General features: G+C 44.6%; 1 protein-coding gene across 1 annotated transcript in view; it reads left to right on the top strand.

Annotated features, from left to right (window-relative positions):
• The window catches only part of LOC137378512 (neurensin-1-like), a 40,803-nt gene that overhangs the window by 11,290 nt on the left and 10,602 nt on the right, over positions 1-18,911 (top strand). The window contains exon 2 of the mRNA XM_068048852.1: positions 2,386-2,571. Within this exon, the coding sequence (XP_067904953.1) occupies positions 2,395-2,571 (177 nt within the window). The 5' untranslated portion in view covers positions 2,386-2,394. The remainder of the gene's footprint in view (positions 1-2,385; positions 2,572-18,911) is intronic.

Genomic DNA, 18,911 nt, shown 5'->3' with positions numbered 1-18,911 from the left:
AAACCCCCAACAACCCAAACCCCCAACTCCCCAAACCCCCAACAACCCAAACCCCCACCTCCCCAATCCCCCAAACCCCCAACAACCCAAGCCCCCAATACCCCAAACCCCAAACCCCCAACACATCAAACTCCAACGTCTCAAATCCCTCGATCCACAAAGTTCACAATCCAAGTGACACTTCATCTGTTTTTAATGTTGATTAAGGAAAAAGTTATGCACAGGACATTAAGAGAACTTTCTGGCACTTCTTTCAATTGTGAAACCATTCCATGAGCTCCCCGCAACATAGCACCATGTCCAGGACTTCCAGCCAAAGTGGCACTGGGAAAAGCGGGCACTAATGTGGGCAGATTTGCTCTCGTCATTTGCGCCTTAGCAAAGCCAAATGTAAAAAAAAAGCTAGTACGTCCTGGCACCCGACATGGCTCAGGGACATGGGGGGCTGGGTTAGATTTCAAAGAGTCCCTTTAACTAGGGCAGAACGATTAATTACAGAGTTTTCGATTATAGAGCAATCAATTGCAGAGTGACCAATTGCATCCCACTGGCATGATTTATGGTTTAAAGGGAGCTATAAGCGTTTTCGGGTACTGACGCTACGGCAACCCCCTCCTCCTGCCTGAGGTGGGCAGCCCAGTGCCACTATAACAGACCACACTGCCCATCCAAGTTAATTAAATTGCCGTGACACTAGGAAATCGGCTGGGGTCACGGGACACAGGCAAAGGATGTGGGGGTGGAGAAGGGGTGGTGGATGGAGAGGCTTGTCCTCCCAAAGACCTGACCCCATGAGCAAAAACATTGCCACAATGTGTTTAAGTTCTGGCATGCTCAAGAGGCCAGAATTGGAGGAGCACAGAGATCTCGTGGAATCATGGGGTCAAGCAGGTTTCAGAGATAGGGAGGGGTAAGGCCATGGAGGACATCGGTCTAAACCCCTTTCCAGCTCACAGTTCATCTTGCAGGAAAAAAACAATTCACTGGATCAGGTGTGTGACATGTTTCTGCGATAATGAAAGAATTTCTTTTCCCATGCTCTGAATAGTGTTGAGCTTATTAAATATTGATAGCAGTGCTCTGTATAAGCACAAACAGTGATACGGTCAGTGCCATTCAAAGATGAGGCAAGTAGGGGATATGGGGATAGTGGAGGAAAATGGCGTAGAGGCAGATGATTAGCCATGATCAGTTTGAATGGTGGGGCAGGCTCAATGGGCTGAATGGCCTATTTCCTATGAGGTTTAACCCTGGTGAGTCAGCGAGCACAGGGGGTGATGGAGTGAGCAGGATTCGGTGCGAGTTGGGACACGAGCAGCAGAGATGTGGATGAGCTGAAGTAACTGGAGGGTGTAAGATGCGAGGCCAGCCTGGACAGCATTGGAATCATCGAGTCTGGAGGTAACAAAAGCATAAATGTAAGTTTCAGTAGCAGACGAGCTGAGGCAGTCACGGAGACAGCCATTGTTATGGAGGTGAAAGTAAGCGGTCTTTAGCGCTGGAAAGGATATGAGGTCAGAAGAGGACGCCTTGATATTTTGCACCTTGTGTACAATTCCGGATTGGTATCACTTGCTGCAGGGGTAGTCCATAGCACAACAACGTGAGCAGAACTTTCATGCCAACTGCACTCACTCTCTTCAGACCTCAGTTAGAGTACGAACGCAGGAAATAGGAGCAGGAATAGACCATTCGGCCCCTCTAGCCTGCTCCACCATTCAATATGATTATGTCTGATCTGCTGCCACAAACTCCACTTTTACTCTGCGCAATAGTGAGCTGGACACTATAGGAAAGATATTGAGGTTTTAGAGAGGATAGAGAGATAGCTAGGAGGCCACCTGGTATGAAGAAATACAAATGCAAAGAAAACTGGGTCCATATTATGGGACAATATAATCGAAGCATTTAAAAGTATGAAAGGGTTGGACAGTGTTAATCGGAGCAAACTGCTTCCAGTGGTTGTGTTAACAAAGGGGACCATTGAATAAGATTAAATAAGAGATCTGGAACGAAGGACAGGAGGAACTGTATTACATACAAAGAGCTGTGAGGCTGTGGAGTTCACGTTCAAGGTTAGTGCTTGCAGCAGAAACAATGTGAAAAGCAGAGATTTTTAATCATCATTGTGTGTGTGTGTGTGTGCGTGGTGGAGATGTGGGGATGGATGAGTGTTTCAGGGCTTTCCTTTGATAATGAAGGAGGAATTCTCAAGAGTGTTTCCTCGCACAATCAAATAGGTGGGAAGAGTCAATGATGGAGCCGATTGTAAACGCTCTGCAGAAGGAGTGGGCGTGATTAGCTGAATGGGCGTTTGTTTTATTCTTTTCTCTTCCATGATTACTGTGTGAATCAAAGAGCTGGTTCTGTACTTTTTTTTCCCAGGCGAACTCCATGGCGGGCTGTGCGGATTTCTGCACGACTCACACGCGGGGAGAGCAGCGCTATGGGGTACGATCCTATCTCCACCTGTTCTATGAGGACTGTACTGGCTCAATGCTGGAGGACGATGACCCAGACGGGCTGAGCATGCAGCGCTCCTCCAGTGGGTGGCGGTCTGCCCTCTGGAAGGTAAGAGGCTCTGTCAGAATGCACCAGGTGAGGAGGTGGTCTAGGGCTCCCCTCTCGGCCTCTTCCTGGTTTGGCTGTTACAAGGTTTGACTTTTAAGACACAATGTTTTTAGCTTCCCCTCAGTGAGTCCCTGCTCACTGCTCTCTAATTGTAATTGTAAAGAAATCAACCAGGCAGGTTTCCTCAGGTTTAAACAAGAAAGGTGTAAGTTTATTAACCTTAAAACTCTAACTCAGTTAAAACTACCAAGGATATGCAACGCTACCACGCTAGCATGCATATGCAATAAACACTCACACAAATAGAGACAGAGGAGGAGAAAGAATTAAAGGGAGGAGGCTTGAAGTAGTAGATGGAATTCAGTTACTGGTTTTGGGTTGGATGTAAAGTCTTAGATTGAAGTTAAGTCTTGCAGTTCTTGTTGGGGCCCAGTTCACACTTTCAAACCTGTTTCACTGGTACCAGAAGGCTGAAGGGGTCTTCTGCCTTGAGGCTTAATTTACTTTCGTGGGTCCCTGGAACTTTGCATGAGAGTGAGACAGAGAGAGGGACCTTGCTTCTCTTTGGTCTTCAAAAGCAGTCTGCCTCAAGTTTACTGTGAGCACAATTCAATCAATTCCAAGGTTGGCCAGCAAGTTAGGCATGTGACTAGCTCTTTGTTTGAGATAGCATCATCTGCGAGGTTTGTTGATTCTTCAAAGCTTACCAGACACACTCAGTGGGTGGGGTGGGGGAGGGGAGTGGAATGCTGGCTCTTCCACAGACAATGAGTCTCAATGTCTTTTGATCATCACTATTGACAAAATCCATCTGGCTAATTGAATCAGGGAGCACTTCCATTGTCTCTCTGTGCAACTATCATTCAGAATGCAAATGTGCAGCCATGTTTTCAGCCACTGCTCTGTGCTCTTTTTAAACAAGTTATTTTCAATGTCCAGTAAATGTTCAAATAATGTTCCATATGACAAAATTAATATGCTTACATTTGGCAGATGTGGTTTCCATCACAATTTCCTGTTATCAGAGATAACAACAATTTGCCTTTACAACTTTGGTAGTAAAACATCCAAAGGTGCTTCACAGAAACATTACCATAAAAAAATCGAACCACATAAGAAAATATTAGGACAGGTGGCCTAAAGCTTGGTCAAAGAGATAGGCTTTAAGAAGACTCTTAAAGGAGAGAGGGAAGTGGTGAGGCAGAGAGGTTTAGGGAGGAAAACACAGAGTTTAGGACCTTGACAGGTGAAGGCACGCGCCCCCCTCCCCCAATGGTGGAATGATTAAAATCGAGGATGTACAAGAGGCCAGAATCCAGATGCTCCTTAAAGCCTACATCTTTGCCCAAGCTTTTAGTCACCTGCCCTAATATCTGCTTATGCGTCTCATTGTTTTGAAAACGTTCCAGTGAAGCAACGTGGAACGTTTTACTACATTACAGGCGCTATATAAAAGTAAGTTGTTGTTGTTGATGGGGAAATGAGTGAGTGGGGCCTATACCCCATCCAAGTCAGAACAAGAACTGTTACTGTCTCAATTCTTTTCTAGGGTTTATTCATAAATTGAGACCCTTAGGTTGCACACATACACATGCACACCAAGCTGCCTCCAAGTCCTGCCCTCTTTTCGTGGACTTTTCAGACATATTTCATTTATGTAGGTATCCTGTCTATTTTTACAGCCCTCTGAACAGCAGAAAACGCTGCACATTGATCCTAAAATCATTGGGCTGACAGTCACCGTATGTTTAAGGAGGTCTATAATTACATGGAATTACATAGTATTTACAGCACTGAAACAGGCCATTCAGCCCAACAGGTCCATGCCGAGGTTTATGCTCCACACGAGCCTCTTCCCACCTTACTTCATCTCACCCTATCAGCATATGCTTCTATTCCTTTCTCCCTCATGTACTTATCTGGCTTCCCCTTAAATGCATCCATGCTATTTGCTTCAACTACTCCATTTGGGAGCGAGTTCCACATTCTCACCGCTCTCTCAGTAAAGAAGTTTCTCCTAAATTCCCTATTAGATTTATTAGTGACTATCTTATACATCTTTAAATGCCAGGACTATATATTTTATTTATTTTGGCAAGTTATTTTATGATTTATTTTTCTCTGCTCTCCCACCTTTTCCCTTTCTTGATTGTTTGCCAGGCTGGAATCCTTGTCCCAAATTCTTCCCAAATGCGTGCCTATTTCCAGCTACCAATGAGGGGAATTACTGGAGAAACTCCTGATCAATCTATCTCAGCAATCGTCGACAATCAGTCACAGCCAGAACAGGCGACTGCTTGTGTCAATTTACATACAGTAGGGCCCCACAAACAGCAATATGATAATGGCCAGATAATCTGATCTTACTGATATTGCTTGAGGGATGAATATTGGCTAAGACATTGAGGAGAACTCCCTTCCTCTTCTTCGGAATCATCGAAACAAAGAAGCTTACAGTATTGAGGAGGCCATTCAACCCATCTTGCTTGTGCTAGCTCCTTGAAAGAGCTGCCATGTTTAGTTCCACACCGCGGTAAGTTCCTTATCCTCAAGTACCAGTCCAACTCCCTTTTAAAATTATTTATGGAATCAGCTTCCACCACCTTTTCGGGTAGAGCATTCCAGATCCCAACAACTCTCAGTGGAAAAACTTCTCCTCATCTCCCCGCTAGAGCTTTTTCCAATGATTTGAAATCTATGATCTCAGGTTATTGGCCCAGTTGCTTGAGGGAGGGGTAGTTTTTCTTTATTAACTCTATTAAAACGCTCATCATCCTGAAAACCTTTATTCGGTCACCTGTTAACCTTCTGTGTTCCAACTTTTCCAATCTCTCCTCATAACTAAAGTCCCTCATGCCTGGCAGCATCCTGGTAAACCTCCTCTGTACTCTTTCTAAGGCCTTTACATCTTTCCTGAAGCATGGTGCCCAGAACTGGTTCCCACAATACTCCAGCTGGATATCTCTAACATTTTTATATTATTTATTTCTGAAAGGCATGGGATTGGAAAGGCAATATTTCAAACATTGTCTGGCTATACTTTATTTAGGAACTCTCTTACCAAAGGCTTCTTCTGTTTATTAAATAGCCTGGATCTGAAGTTTGTCTCAGAAACAACTTGCACAGTAAAAATGATAATATGAAGAAAATGCTGTCACTGATAAAATCGAGCATCAGTGCTATTACACAACAAGGTAGCAACTTACTACCCACGCAGACAAAATGCAATGGGCGCTCTTCAGATGTACAAGGCCTGCCTTATAACTTTTTAAAATTCTTTCGTGGGATGTGGTCATCGCTGGCAAGGCCAGCATCTGTTATCCATCCCTAATTGCCCTCAACAACTGAATGGCTTGCTAAGCTGTTTCAGAGGGCAGTTAAGAGTCACATGTAGGCCAGACCAGGTAAGGATGGCAGATTTCCTTCCCTAAAAGGGCATTAGGGAACCAGATGGGTTTTTATGGCAATCGATGATAGTGTCACACCCCCGCTAGCCAAACTTATGAACCATAAAATGAACTTATGAAGGAAACCCGAAATGGACAATTTTTGTGTAAGAGGTCAGGTTGACCCTTTCTTTCCTGCCAATACACATAGAACTACAAGAACCCTGAATTAATTTTCACGTCTGGGCAAGTCTTGGAGAAGTCATTAAAATACATAAGATCTTCCTGGACACAACCCTGAGAAATCATTAAAATGAAAACAATCCTTTCTGTGGAATTGGCTGCTTCTCTCCAGCTGACGGGGTTAACAATACTGTCACAGACTTTTTGACCCCAAACTCAAATTCAAATGGGTGTGTGAAACAAACCTACTTTATCAAGGTGAGATGGGGATGAGTGATACCCGGACACCATTGTCTACAATGGTCTCACCATCAGAAATCATTTATGAGGACAATGGAAGGAGAAATTATGGTCACATAACAGAAACTAGGTTTCTGATAATGAACTTTAATAAAGGTATGTTCTGAGTAGACAAAGAAGATCCATCTATCCCATTGAAGAGAAGGGATCCTGCCTAAGTTTACCAGCTTTGAACTACATTTAGGCAGTGACTGGAGTTTGACTTTGAACTCCCTGAGAAATCATACCAGGACTTTGCCATTGACCTTTGGCTGGAATATAACAAGGACCGTCTGCAACAGTGCATCCATCTTTCTGAACATCCCATGTCATTCTTCAGTGAACAAAGGTAAAGATTACAGGCCTGCACCGTTTCAAATCTTCACCCCAGTGAAAACAAGTTTAACAGTGGACTCTTTAAAATCATCAGACCTAATGCATGTTATCTTTATAATCTCTATCTTTTCTTGAGTGTGTGTGTATCTGTATGAGTGTGAGTGTGGGTGTTATTGTGTATGTCTCAGGTGTTGTACAATAAACATTTATCTTTCTTTTAAAATTATGAGAAAATCTTCATGGAATCATAAAATGGTCACTTGACAGAAGGAGGCCATTCAGCCTGTCATGTCTGTGCCAACTCTCTACAAGATCAATTCACCTAGTCCCACTCCCCTACCCTTTCCCCCTAGCCGTGCAATTTTTTTCTCATCAGATAATTACGCAATTCTCTTTTGAAGGCCTCAATTGAACCTGCTTCTGCCACACCGTCAGGCAGGACATTCCAGGTCCTCACCACATGCTGCATAAAAATGATTTTCCTCAAGTTGCCTTTTGTTCCTCAGGTTGCCTTTTTAGTGGTAATGGTGCTGGATTAGTAATCCAGAGGCCCAGGCTAATGCCCTGGGGACATGGGTACAAATCCCATCATGGCAGTTGGTGGAATTTAAATTAAATTAATTGATAAGTTCAATGAATTAATTTTTAAAATCTGCAATTGAAAGCTAGTCTCTAATGGTGCTATGAAACTATCCTCGATTGTCATAAAAACCCATCTGGTTCACTAATCCCCTTTAGGGAAGGAAATCTGCTGTCCTTACATGTCTGGTCAACATGTGACTTCACACCCAAAGCAATGTGGTTGACTTTTAACTGCCCTCTGAAACGGCCCAGCAAGCCACTCAGTTGTCAAGGGCAATTAGGGATGGGCAACAAATGCTGGCCTTGCCAGTGACACACACATCCAATGAAAGAATAAAAAAAAACTTTAAATCAGTGTCTTCTGGTTCTCGAACCTTCCCCCAGTGGGAATGGTTGCTCTCTATCTACTCTGTCCAGTCCCTTCATGATTTTGAACACCACTATCAAATCTCCTCTCAACCTTCTCTTCTCTAAGGTTATCCAATGAATGAATCTAGGTGGTGCTTATATTTACAGAATGACAGATATCTAGGACTGTTTAGAGAGTGGGCACGATGTTTAGTTGGCTTAGTCTGTAGAATAAAGGATCCTGGCCTTGGTTACATGGCAACAATCTGATCAAGAGATGCACACAATGCTGTAAGCATGTCAGGACTGGAGCTTGAACAGTTTGTTATTATCAGAGACTAGATTTCAGTCTGGATATTATTCTGGGCATCGGTATTTATATAACAACATATCATCTGAATCGAATGGACTTTGATTCCGCTCTGTGGCTGAGGTGTCAATACCGAGGGTGGATTAAGGCCCTGGCCTACCCAGGGGCCACAGCCAAAAGGCGCCCTCACCTGAGCCCACGCCAGGGGCCTCAAGCAAATATGGGTCCGCTCCCACTCCCGACAAAACTCACCGTAAGTGAGTTTCCCACAAACACTGGAGCAGATGCTTAGACTTTAACACTGTGGTATGATTTGCGTTATCATTATTCCAGTGTGTAAAACATTGTAAGGGCCTATTTCTTTATGTATTTTACTACATATTTGTGTTTTAATTGCTCAGTGAGCTTGTGCCAGGGCTGTGGAGGATGATCCTGGCTGGTGAATGCCGTCACTGACAGCCAGCCTTCTATTGCAGCACATTGTGTAGAACAGTCATGGTACTGGGAGAAGATTCAACCCTTGTTAATGAATCCCTGTCGATTAGCATTGCTGTACATTAGTATTGACGGGAATGTTATATTGTATACATCCTCATCTTTCTTACTATATCTCATGGCCATGTCATTGAATTCAAGATACCTACGGAGCAGGTATCTACTCCCTCCACCCCACCATTGGTGGCCATGCCTTCAGCTACCTAGGCCCTAAGCTCTAGAATTCACTTCCTAAACCTCTCCACTTCTCCACTCTCCTCTTCCTTTAAGAACCTACATTAAAAAAAAACACTTCTGCTGGCCAAGCTTTTGGTCCCCCACGGCTGGAATTGGAGCAGCAAAGAGATCTCGGAGGCTGTAGGAATGAAGGAGGTTACAGAGATGGGGTAGGGAGCATTAACTTATGTTTTACGCAAATCCATGCCCATCTTTCCCACAACTCCTTTGCACTCCACAAATTCTGTCCCCTTGAGCATCCCTGATTTTAATCACTCCACCATTGGTGGCCGTGCCTTCAGCTGCCTGGGCAAAAGCTCTGGAATTCCCTCCCGAAGCCTCTCTGCCTCTCTATCTCTCACTCCTCCTTTAAGATGCTCCTTAAAGCCTATCTTTTTGACCAAATTCCCTGTCCTAATATTTCATTATATGACTTGGTGTCAAACTTTGTTTCATAGTCATTCTTGTGAAGCACACTGGGACATTTTACGATGTTATAGGCACTGTATAAATGCAAGTTTTTGTTGTTTACCATTCCGTCTTGTCCCAAGTTCTGTTATACTATACTGGGCTGCCTTCCAATAAGTTCTATTTTAGAACACTGTGGAACATTGCTTGTTAAATCATTTAATGAATCATAACATGTCTGACAAATTAACTCAGGCAGCAAAAATCTGATGTGAAAATACAATTAGACATCTCAAACTCTGCAATTTTTATCATTCCAGGAAAGAGTCGTGATTCTGGGACATTTCTTACCTGGGGAAGTTATTTCTGGTTCAATTGGTCTAGCGGGTCCCAGGGTTCTGGGTGGGTTGTTTACAGATGTGTGTGTTGAGTGTCTGTTTGAATGTTTGCGTGAGAGTGTGTGTGTGTGTTGAGTGTCTGTTTGAATGTTTGCGTGAGAGTGTGTGTGTGTGTTGAGTGTCTGTTTGAATGCTTGCGTGAGAGTGTGTGTGTGTGTGTTGAGTGTCTGTTTGAATGTTTCAGTGTGAGTGTGTGTGTGTGTGTTGAGTGTCTGTTTGAATGTTTGCGTGAGAGTGTGTGTGTGTGTTGAGTGTCTGTTTGAATGTTTGCGTGAGAGTGTGTGTGTGTGTGCGTGTTGAGTGTCTGTTTGAATGTTTGCGTGAGAGTGTGTGTGTGTGTTGAGTGTCTGTTTGAATGTTTGCGTGAGAGTGTGTGTGTGTTGAGTGTCTGTTTGAATGTTTGCGTGAGAGTGTGTGTGTGTTGAGTGTCTGTTTGAATGTTTGCGTGAGTGTGTGTGTGTGTTGAGTGTCTGTTTGAATGTTTGTGTGAGAGTGTGTGTGTGTGTTGAGTGTCTGTTTGAATGTTTCAGTGTGAGTGTGTGTGTGTGTTGAGTGTCTGTTTGAATGTTTCAGTGTGAGTGTGTGTGTGTGTTGAGTGTCTGTTTGAATGTTTGTGTGAGAGTGTGTGTGTGTGTTGAGTGTCTGTTTGAATGTTTGCGTGAGAGTGTGTGTGTGTGTTGAGTGTCTGTTTGAATGTTTGTGTGAGAGTGTGTGTGTGTGTTGAGTGTCTGTTTGAATGTTTGTGTGAGAGTGTGTGTGTCTGTTGAGTGTCTGTTTGAATGTTTGTGTGAGAGTGTGTGTGTGTGTTGAGTGTCTGTTTGAATGTTTGTGTGAGAGTGTGTGTGTGTGTTGAGTGTCTGTTTGAATGTTTGGGTGAGAGTGTGTGTATGTGTTGAGTGTCTGTTTGAATGTTTGCGTGAGAGTGTGTGTGTGTGTTGAGTGTCTGTTTGAATGTTTGCGTGAGAGTGTGTGTGTGTGTTGAGTGTCTGTTTGAATGTTTCAGTGTGAGTGTGTGTATGTGTTGAGTGTCTGTTTGAATGTTTGTGTGAGAGTGTGTGTGTGTGTTGAGTGTCTGTTTGAATGTTTGTGTGAGAGTGTGTGTGTCTGTTGAGTGTCTGTTTGAATGTTTGTGTGAGAGTGTGTGTGTGTGTTGAGTGTCTGTTTGAATGTTTGTGTGAGAGTGTGTGTGTGTGTTGAGTGTCTGTTTGAATGTTTGGGTGAGAGTGTGTGTATGTGTTGAGTGTCTGTTTGAATGTTTGCGTGAGAGTGTGTGTGTGTGTTGAGTGTCTGTTTGAATGTTTGTGTGAGAGTGTGTGTGTGTGTTGAGTGTCTGTTTGAATGTTTGTGTGAGAGTGTGTGTGTCTGTTGAGTGTCTGTTTGAATGTTTGTGTGAGAGTGTGTGTGTGTGTTGAGTGTCTGTTTGAATGTTTGTGTGAGAGTGTGTGTGTGTGTTGAGTGTCTGTTTGAATGTTTGGGTGAGAGTGTGTGTATGTGTTGAGTGTCTGTTTGAATGTTTGCGTGAGAGTGTGTGTGTGTGTTGAGTGTCTGTTTGAATGTTTGGGTGAGAGTGTGTGTATGTGTTGAGTGTCTGTTTGAATGTTTGCGTGAGAGTGTGTGTGTGTGTTGAGTGTCTGTTTGAATGTTTGCGTGAGAGTGTGTGTGTGTGTTGAGTGTCTGTTTGAATGTTTGTGTGAGAGTGTGTGTGTGTGTTGAGTGTCTGTTTGAATGTTTGGGTGAGAGTGTGTGTATGTGTTGAGTGTCTGTTTGAATGTTTGCGTGAGAGTGTGTGTGTGTGTTGAGTGTCTGTTTGAATGTTTGCGTGAGAGTGTGTGTGTGTGTTGAGTGTCTGTTTGAATGTTTCAGTGTGAGTGTGTGTGTGTGTTGAGTGTCTGTTTGAATGTTTGTGTGAGAGTGTGTGTGTGTGTTGAGTGTCTGTTTGAATGTTTGTGTGAGAGTGTGTGTGTCTGTTGAGTGTCTGTTTGAATGTTTGTGTGAGAGTGTGTGTGTGTGTTGAGTGTCTGTTTGAATGTTTGTGTGAGAGTGTGTGTGTGTGTTGAGTGTCTGTTTGAATGTTTGGGTGAGAGTGTGTGTATGTGTTGAGTGTCTGTTTGAATGTTTGCGTGAGAGTGTGTGTGTGTGTTGAGTGTCTGTTTGAATGTTTGCGTGAGAGTGTGTGTGTGTGTTGAGTGTCTGTTTGAATGTTTCAGTGTGAGTGTGTGTGTGTGTTGAGTGTCTGTTTGAATGTTTGTGTGAGAGTGTGTGTGTTGAGTGTCTGTTTGAATGTTTGCGTGAGAGTGTGTGTGTGTGTTGAGTGTCTGTTTGAATGTTTGCGTGAGAGTGTGTGTGTGTGTTGAGTGTCTGTTTGAATGTTTCACTGTGAGCGTGTGTGTGTGTTGAGTGTCTGTTTGAATGTTTGTGTGAGAGTGTGTGTGTTGAGTGTCTGTTTGAATGTTTGCGTGAGAGTGTGCGTGTGTGTTGTGTCTGTTTGAATGTTTGCATGAGAGTGTGTGTGTGTGTTGAGTGTCTGTTTGAATGTTTGCGTGAGAGTGTGTGTGTGTGTGTGTGTTGAGTGTCTGTTTGAATGTTTGCGTGAGAGTGTGTGTGTGTGTTGAGTGTCTGTTTGAATGTTTCAGTGTGAGTGTGTGTTGAGTGTCTGTTTGAATGTTCCAGTGTGAGTGTGTGTGTGTGTGTTGAGTGTCTGTTTGAATGTTCGTGTGAGAGTGTGTGTGTGTGTTGAGTGTCTGTTTGAATGTTTCAGTGTGTGTGTGTGTGTTGAGTGTCTGTTTGAATGTTTGTGTGAGAGTGTGTGTGTTGAGTGTCTGTTTGAATGTTTGTGTGAGAGTGTGTGTGTGTGTTGAGTGTCTGTTTGAATGTTTCAGTGTGAGTGTGTGTTGAGTGTCTGTTTGAATGTTTCAGTGTGAGTGTGTGTTGAGTGTCTGTTTGAATGTTTGCGTGAGAGTGTGTGTGTGTGTTGAGTGTCTGTTTGAATATTTCAGTGTGAGTGTGTGTTGAGTGTCTGTTTGAATGTTTGTGTGAGAGTGTGTGTGTTGAGTGTCTGTTTGAATGTTTGCGTGAGAGTGTGTGTGTGTGTTGAGTGTCTGTTTGAATGTTTGCGTGAGAGTGTGTGTGTGTGTTGAGTGTCTGTTTGAATGTTTCAGTGTGAGTGTGTGTGTGTGTTGAGTGTCTGTTTGAATGTTTCAGTGTGAGTGTGTGTGTGTGTTGAGTGTCTGTTTGAATGTTTGTGTGAGAGTGTGTGTGTTGAGTGTCTGTTTGGATGTTTGCGTGAGAGTGTGTGTGTGTATTGAGTGTCTGTTTGAATGTTTGCGTGAGAGTGTGTGTGTGAGTGTGTGTGTGTGTTGAGTGTCTGTTTGAATGTTTGTGTGAGAGTGTGTGTGTTGAGTGTCTGTTTGAATGTTTGCGTGAGAGTGTGTGTGTGTGTTGAGTGTCTGTTTGAATGTTTGCGTGAGAGTGTGTGTGTGTGTTGAGTGTCTGTTTGAATGTTTCAGTGTGAGTGTGTGTGTGTGTTGAGTGTCTGTTTGAATGTTTCAGTGTGAGTGTGTGTGTGTTTTGAGTGTCTGTTTGAATGTTTGTGTGAGAGTGTGTGTGTTGAGTGTCTGTTTGGATGTTTGCGTGAGAGTGTGTGTGTGTGTTGAGTGTCTGTTTGAATGTTTGCGTGAGAGTGTGTGTGTGAGTGTGTGTGTGTGTTGAGTGTCTGTTTGAATGTTTGTGTGAGAGTGTGTGTGTTGAGTGTCTGTTTGTATGTTTGCGTGAGAGTGTGTGTGTGTGTTGAGTGTCTGTTTGAATGTTTCAGTGTGTGTGTGTGTCTGTGTTGAGTGTCTGTTTGAATGTTTGTGTGAGAGTGTGTGTGTTGAGTGTCTGTTTGAATGTTTGCGTGAGAGTGTGTGTGTGTGTTGAGTGTCTGTTTGAATGTTTGCGTGAGAGTGTGTGTGTGTGTTGAGTGTCTGTTTGAATGTTTGCGTGAGAGTGTGTGTGTTGAGTGTCTGTTTGAATGTTTGCGTGAGAGTGTGTGTGTTGAGTGTCTGTTTGAATGTTTGCGTGAGAGTGTGTGTGTTGAGTGTCTGTTTGAATGTTTGCGTGAGAGTGTGTGTGTTGAGTGTCTGTTTGAATGTTTGCGTGAGAGTGTGTGTGTTGAGTGTCTGTTTGAATGTTTGCGTGAGAGTGTGTGTGTGTTGAGTGTCTGTTTGAATGTTTGCGTGAGAGTGTGTGTGTTGAGTGTCTGTTTGAATGTTTGCGTGAGAGTGTGTGTGTTGAGTGTCTGTTTGAATGTTTGCGTGAGAGTGTGTGTGTGTTGAGTGTCTGTTTGAATGTTTGTGTGAGAGTGTGTGTGTTGAGTGTCTGTTAGAATGTTTGTGTGAGAGTGTGTGTGTTGAGTGTCTGTTTGAATGTTTGCGTGAGAGTGTGTGTGTTGAGTGTCTGTTTGAATGTTTGCGTGAGAGTGTGTGTGTTGAGTGTCTGTTTGAATGTTTGCGTGAGAGTGTGTGTGTGTTGAGTGTCTGTTTGAATGTTTGTGTGAGAGTGTGTGTGTTGAGTGTCTGTTAGAATGTTTGTGTGAGAGTGTGTGTGTTGAGTGTCTGTTTGAATGTTTGCGTGAGAGTGTGTGTGTTGTGTCTTTGCATGATTTTCATTCTTATCTGCTTTGAGGTGACAGTTGATGAAGGATCTCACACACCCACTATTGTGTCTCTTATTACAGAGAGTTTTGTATTGACTTTCTTGAAATTACTTTTTTGTGACTTATCAAAGTGAGAGATTATTTGTTGTGGGGAATGGAGCACATTCCTAATTCATGAAATCAGTGTTTGCATCAAGCAATCTGCCAGATAGTTTAGTAAGGCAAGATCAGAGAGCCTTGATTCAGCTGTTATAACATGTCTGAGCTCCAGCAGGAATCTTTGATCACACCAGGGTGAATTTCCTCATAACGGTGATTCAGTAGTCTCTCTGAGCAAGTTAGTGTCTAGAATGGGGTTTTTTTTCAGTGCGGGCTCTGTAATCTGGCAGGGAAGATTGCACACCTGGTATAAAACTCAGCCAAATTTCTATACCATTGAAATCGATGGGAATGAGCATCTGGCATGTTCGAGAAGGATGCCGATGTGCCTTTTAAAAAATTCATTCATGGGATGTGGACGTCGCTGGCCAGGCCAGCATTTATTGCCCATCCCTAATTGCCCTTCAGAAGGTGGTGGTGAGCTGCCTTCTTGAACCGCTGCAGTTCATTTGGGGTAGGTATACCCACAGTGCTGTTAGGAAGGGAGTTCCAGGATTTTGACCCAGTGAACAGTGAAGGAACGGTGACATAGTTCCAAATCAGGATGGTGTGGGGCTTGGAGGGGAACTTGCAGGTGCTGGTGTTCCCATGCATCTGCTGCCCTTGTCCTTCTACGTGGTAGAGGTCATGGGTTTGGAAGGTGCTGTCACAGGAGCCTTGGTGAGTTGCTAAAAGTCGTTGCTAAAGGAGCTAACACTGACACTGAGACACTGATATCTCTATATATGGATGTGAAAGGAAATGTCGGGCAACTACTGCATTAAATCCTGATTTCCAATGCTGGGTATGATCCCAAGTAAGACCGCCAAGTAAAATGATGTTTTAAACACAGTTCTGGTCAAGCATTCATTGTTTGCACTTTTGCGAGATGAAATTCCCATTAAATCACTCATGTAATTAGATTTGTCAGCTCGCATGTCGGCTGCTAGGCAACATCATGGAAACTGAGCCTTTCACCTCTGTGAGGAAGGGGTGCAGCCGGGTGGGGAGGGGGGGGTGCTGCCGAGGGTGCAGTGGCGGGGGTGGGTGGGGGGGCGGGGGGTGGGAATGTGCAGTGGGGAAGAGGGAGAAGAAGGTGCATTTTCATGTGACCTTGTGAAGTAAACTGTGACTTGTTCAAGGATAGGCTCAGCTGGCAACAGATTCAGAGGCACAAGAGTCTTTGACAGGGAAAAATCCATTGATGAACAGTCTGTTTTCAGATGCACAGTGCTTTCTGATGACTCATATCATTGAGTAGATTGTACTTGTGATGAATAAAAAAACAGTTCTGAGTCCAAAAGACACAGTCATTATAAATTGCTGATGTGAGTTAGGCAGCTGTAAAACAACAAATTGCATTTACCTAGCACCTTTAATTTAGCACAATGTCCCAAGATACTTTACAGGAGAGATTATCAAACAAGATTTGTGACTGAGCCACCTAGGGAGATGTTGGGACAGGTGAGCAAATGCTTGGTCAAAGAGGTAGGTTTTAGGAGCATCCTATTTGAAAAGAAAGAGAGGTGGAGGAGGTTTGGGAAGGGAATTCAAGGGCTTATGGCCTCGACAGCTGAAGGCATGGTCACCAATGATGAAGTGAAGAAAATCAGGGATGCGCAGGAGGCCAGAATTGGAGGAGCGCAGAGATCTTGGAGGGTTGTAGGGCTGCAGGAGGTGACAGAGGTTGGGATGGGTAAGGCTATGGAAGGATTTGAAAACAAGGATGAGAATTTTTAAAATCGAGGCATTGCTGGACTGGGGGCCAATGTATATCAGCAAGCACAGGGTGATGAACGAACGGGACTTGAAGTGAGCTAAGATACGGGGAGCAGAGTTTGTCAATCGTCTCGCCGGAGATACTTTGAAGCCACTTGGGAAACAGGAAAACATTTTCCAACATCTCGCTCCCAACCAGGAGCCTTGGCCACAGGAGCACTTATCTGAATTTCGCGCAGGCTACTTTCCAACCGGTAACATCAATAGTCGGAAGATTGCCCACACCAGAGTTTGGGATGTATAGTCCCACAGTACTGGCTTTCTTCACAGAATATGATATCGGGCAATTATCCTTTAAAAGCCAACAGTGACACTGTCCCCACTGCACACCCCACACCCCCAACTCCAATTGGATGCATGCTAGAGGTGTCTTCATGTAACCACCCTCCTCCAACCCCCAACACACCTCGTAACCAGTCAAACAACCATTCCTCCCTAATAATAATATAAAAGCAAAATACTGCGGATGCTGGAAATCTGAAATATAAACAAGAAATGCTGGAACCACTGAGCAGGTCTGGCAGCATCTGTGGAAAGAGAAGCAGAGTTAAAGTTTCGGGTCAGTGACCCTTCTTCAGAACTAGCAAATATAAGAAATGTCAAAGGTTATAAGCAAGTTAGCCGGGGGTGGGGCACGAGATAACAAAGGAAAAGGTGTAGATTGGACAAGGCCACATAGCTGACCAAGAGGTCATGGAGCAAAGGCAAACGATATGTTAATGGTGTGTTGAAAGACAAAGCATTAGTACAGATAGGGTGTTAACGAACTGAAGATTGAACTGAACCATTCCTCCCTCTTCTCCAATAATTTTATATCTAATAAACAAAACTGTTCAAAGAAAATGATAAAAACACACATTGGGCTGGATTTTACCGGGGTGGGGAGGGGGCCAGAAGATGGTTCCGGCAGAGGTCTGCCTTGGAGCCCAACATCAGGAGGGTCTGGCCCGATCCTCCCGGTGGTGTGAGGCTCCGTGGTGGCCCCCCGCCACTAGGCGATGGGACCTGCATTTAAATATTTAAATGAACAAAATGAATACATTTAAATAAACTTACCTGGGATTTAACGGGACTGACCAATCTTCAGAACGGCGGCCAGCACTCCCATGCCTTCAATTCCCCATCTGGGGAAAGCAGGTGTGACATGGCTGGGAGTGGGGGGAGTTAAGATGTTTAGTGTGGGTTGGGGGGGGGAGGAGATGGGGTCAAATACGCGTCATGTGTGTAGGGGATGGTGGAAAGGGTGAACTTTGTACAGTTTGGTGGGGGGGAAGGTTATATTCCAAAGTTAAGTGTTCTGGAGGTGGGAGAAGGGCAAATACTTAATTGAATTGTTGTTGGGGTGGGGGGGAGGGGTGGGAAAGGGGCGTTAGAATTTTCTTCGGTACATTTTGGCAGGAGTGGGGGGAGTGGGGGGGGAGGGGGTGTTTCTTAAAAAATTTAAATTAAGCAGCAGGGCTGGCTGCCCTTTGAAATGTGATTGGAGGGGACAGGTCACCCAGCTATTTAAATGAGCCACCACATGGGAGATCGTGGTGGCACAGCGGCGCACGGCCTGCACACGCGGGCCACTATTTATTTTGCCTGCAGCTGGGAGTGGTGGCAGGCTTTTCAGATCCAGCCCATTGTATTTAATTCCCTATGATTTTTCTCCCAGGTATTGCCTGCAGCAGTGTCCTGGAGATTAATCTTCAATTCCTGGAGACTCCAGGCAAATCCTGGAGGGTCGGAAACACTGGTCGGGACGGTTTGACATTGTCAGGCTGTTGCTTGACTAGTCTGTGGGACAGTTCTCCCAACTTTGGCACAAGCCCCCAGACGTTAGTATGGAGGACTTTGCAGGGTCGACAGGGCTGGGTTTGCTGGTGTTGTTGTTGTTTCCGGTGCCCAGGTCGATGTCAGGTGGTCCGTCCAGTTTCATTCTTTGTTGGCTTTGTAGCAGTTAGACCCAACTGAGTGGCTGGCTGGGCCATTGCAAAGTCAACCACATTGCTGTGGGTCTGGAGTCACATGTAGGCCAGACCTGGTAAGGATGGCAGATTTCCTTCTCTAAAGGACATTAGTGAACCAGTTGGGTTTTTACAACAATTGACAATGGTTTCATGGCCATCATTAGACTAGGTTTTAGCTCCACATTTATTAATTGAATTCAAACTCCACCTTCTGCTGTGGTGGGATTCGAACCCACGCCCCCAAAACAACACCTTGGGTGTCTGGGTTACTAGTCCAGTGACAATACCAATATGCCACTGCCTGACATAATCATACGCACCAAATCATACCTTACAGATACCGTCCCAGACACTGCTATCACCATCCCCGGGTATGTCCCGTCCCACCGGCAGGACAGATCTAGCAGAGGTGGTGGCACAGTGGTATATAGTCAGGCGGGAGTTGCCCTGGGAGTCCTCAACATCGACTCCGGACCCCATGAAGTCTCATGGCATCAGGTCAAACATGGGCAAGGAAACCTCCTGCTGATTACCACCTACCGTCCTCCCTAAGCTGATGAATCAGTACTCCTCCATGATGAACAGCACTTGGAGGAAGCACTGCGGGTGGCAAGGGCGCAGAATGTACTCTGAGTGGGAGACTTCAACGTCCATCAGCAAGACTGGCTCGGTAGCACCACTACTGACCGAGCTGGCCCAATCCTAAAGGACATAGCTGCTAGACTGGGTATGTGGCAGGTGGTGAGGGAACCAACAAGAGGGAAAAAATACTTGACTTCGTCCTCACCAATCTGCCTGCTGCAGATGCATCTGTCCAAAACAGTATTGGTAGGGGTGACCACCGCACAGTCCTAGTGGAGACGACGTCCCGCCTTCACATTGAGGATATTGTGTTGT

This window comes from Heterodontus francisci, chromosome 16 (genome assembly GCF_036365525.1).
Source record: "Heterodontus francisci isolate sHetFra1 chromosome 16, sHetFra1.hap1, whole genome shotgun sequence".
Classification (NCBI taxonomy): Eukaryota; Metazoa; Chordata; class Chondrichthyes; order Heterodontiformes; family Heterodontidae; genus Heterodontus; species Heterodontus francisci.
This window is presented reverse-complemented; position numbering and strand designations above follow the sequence as displayed.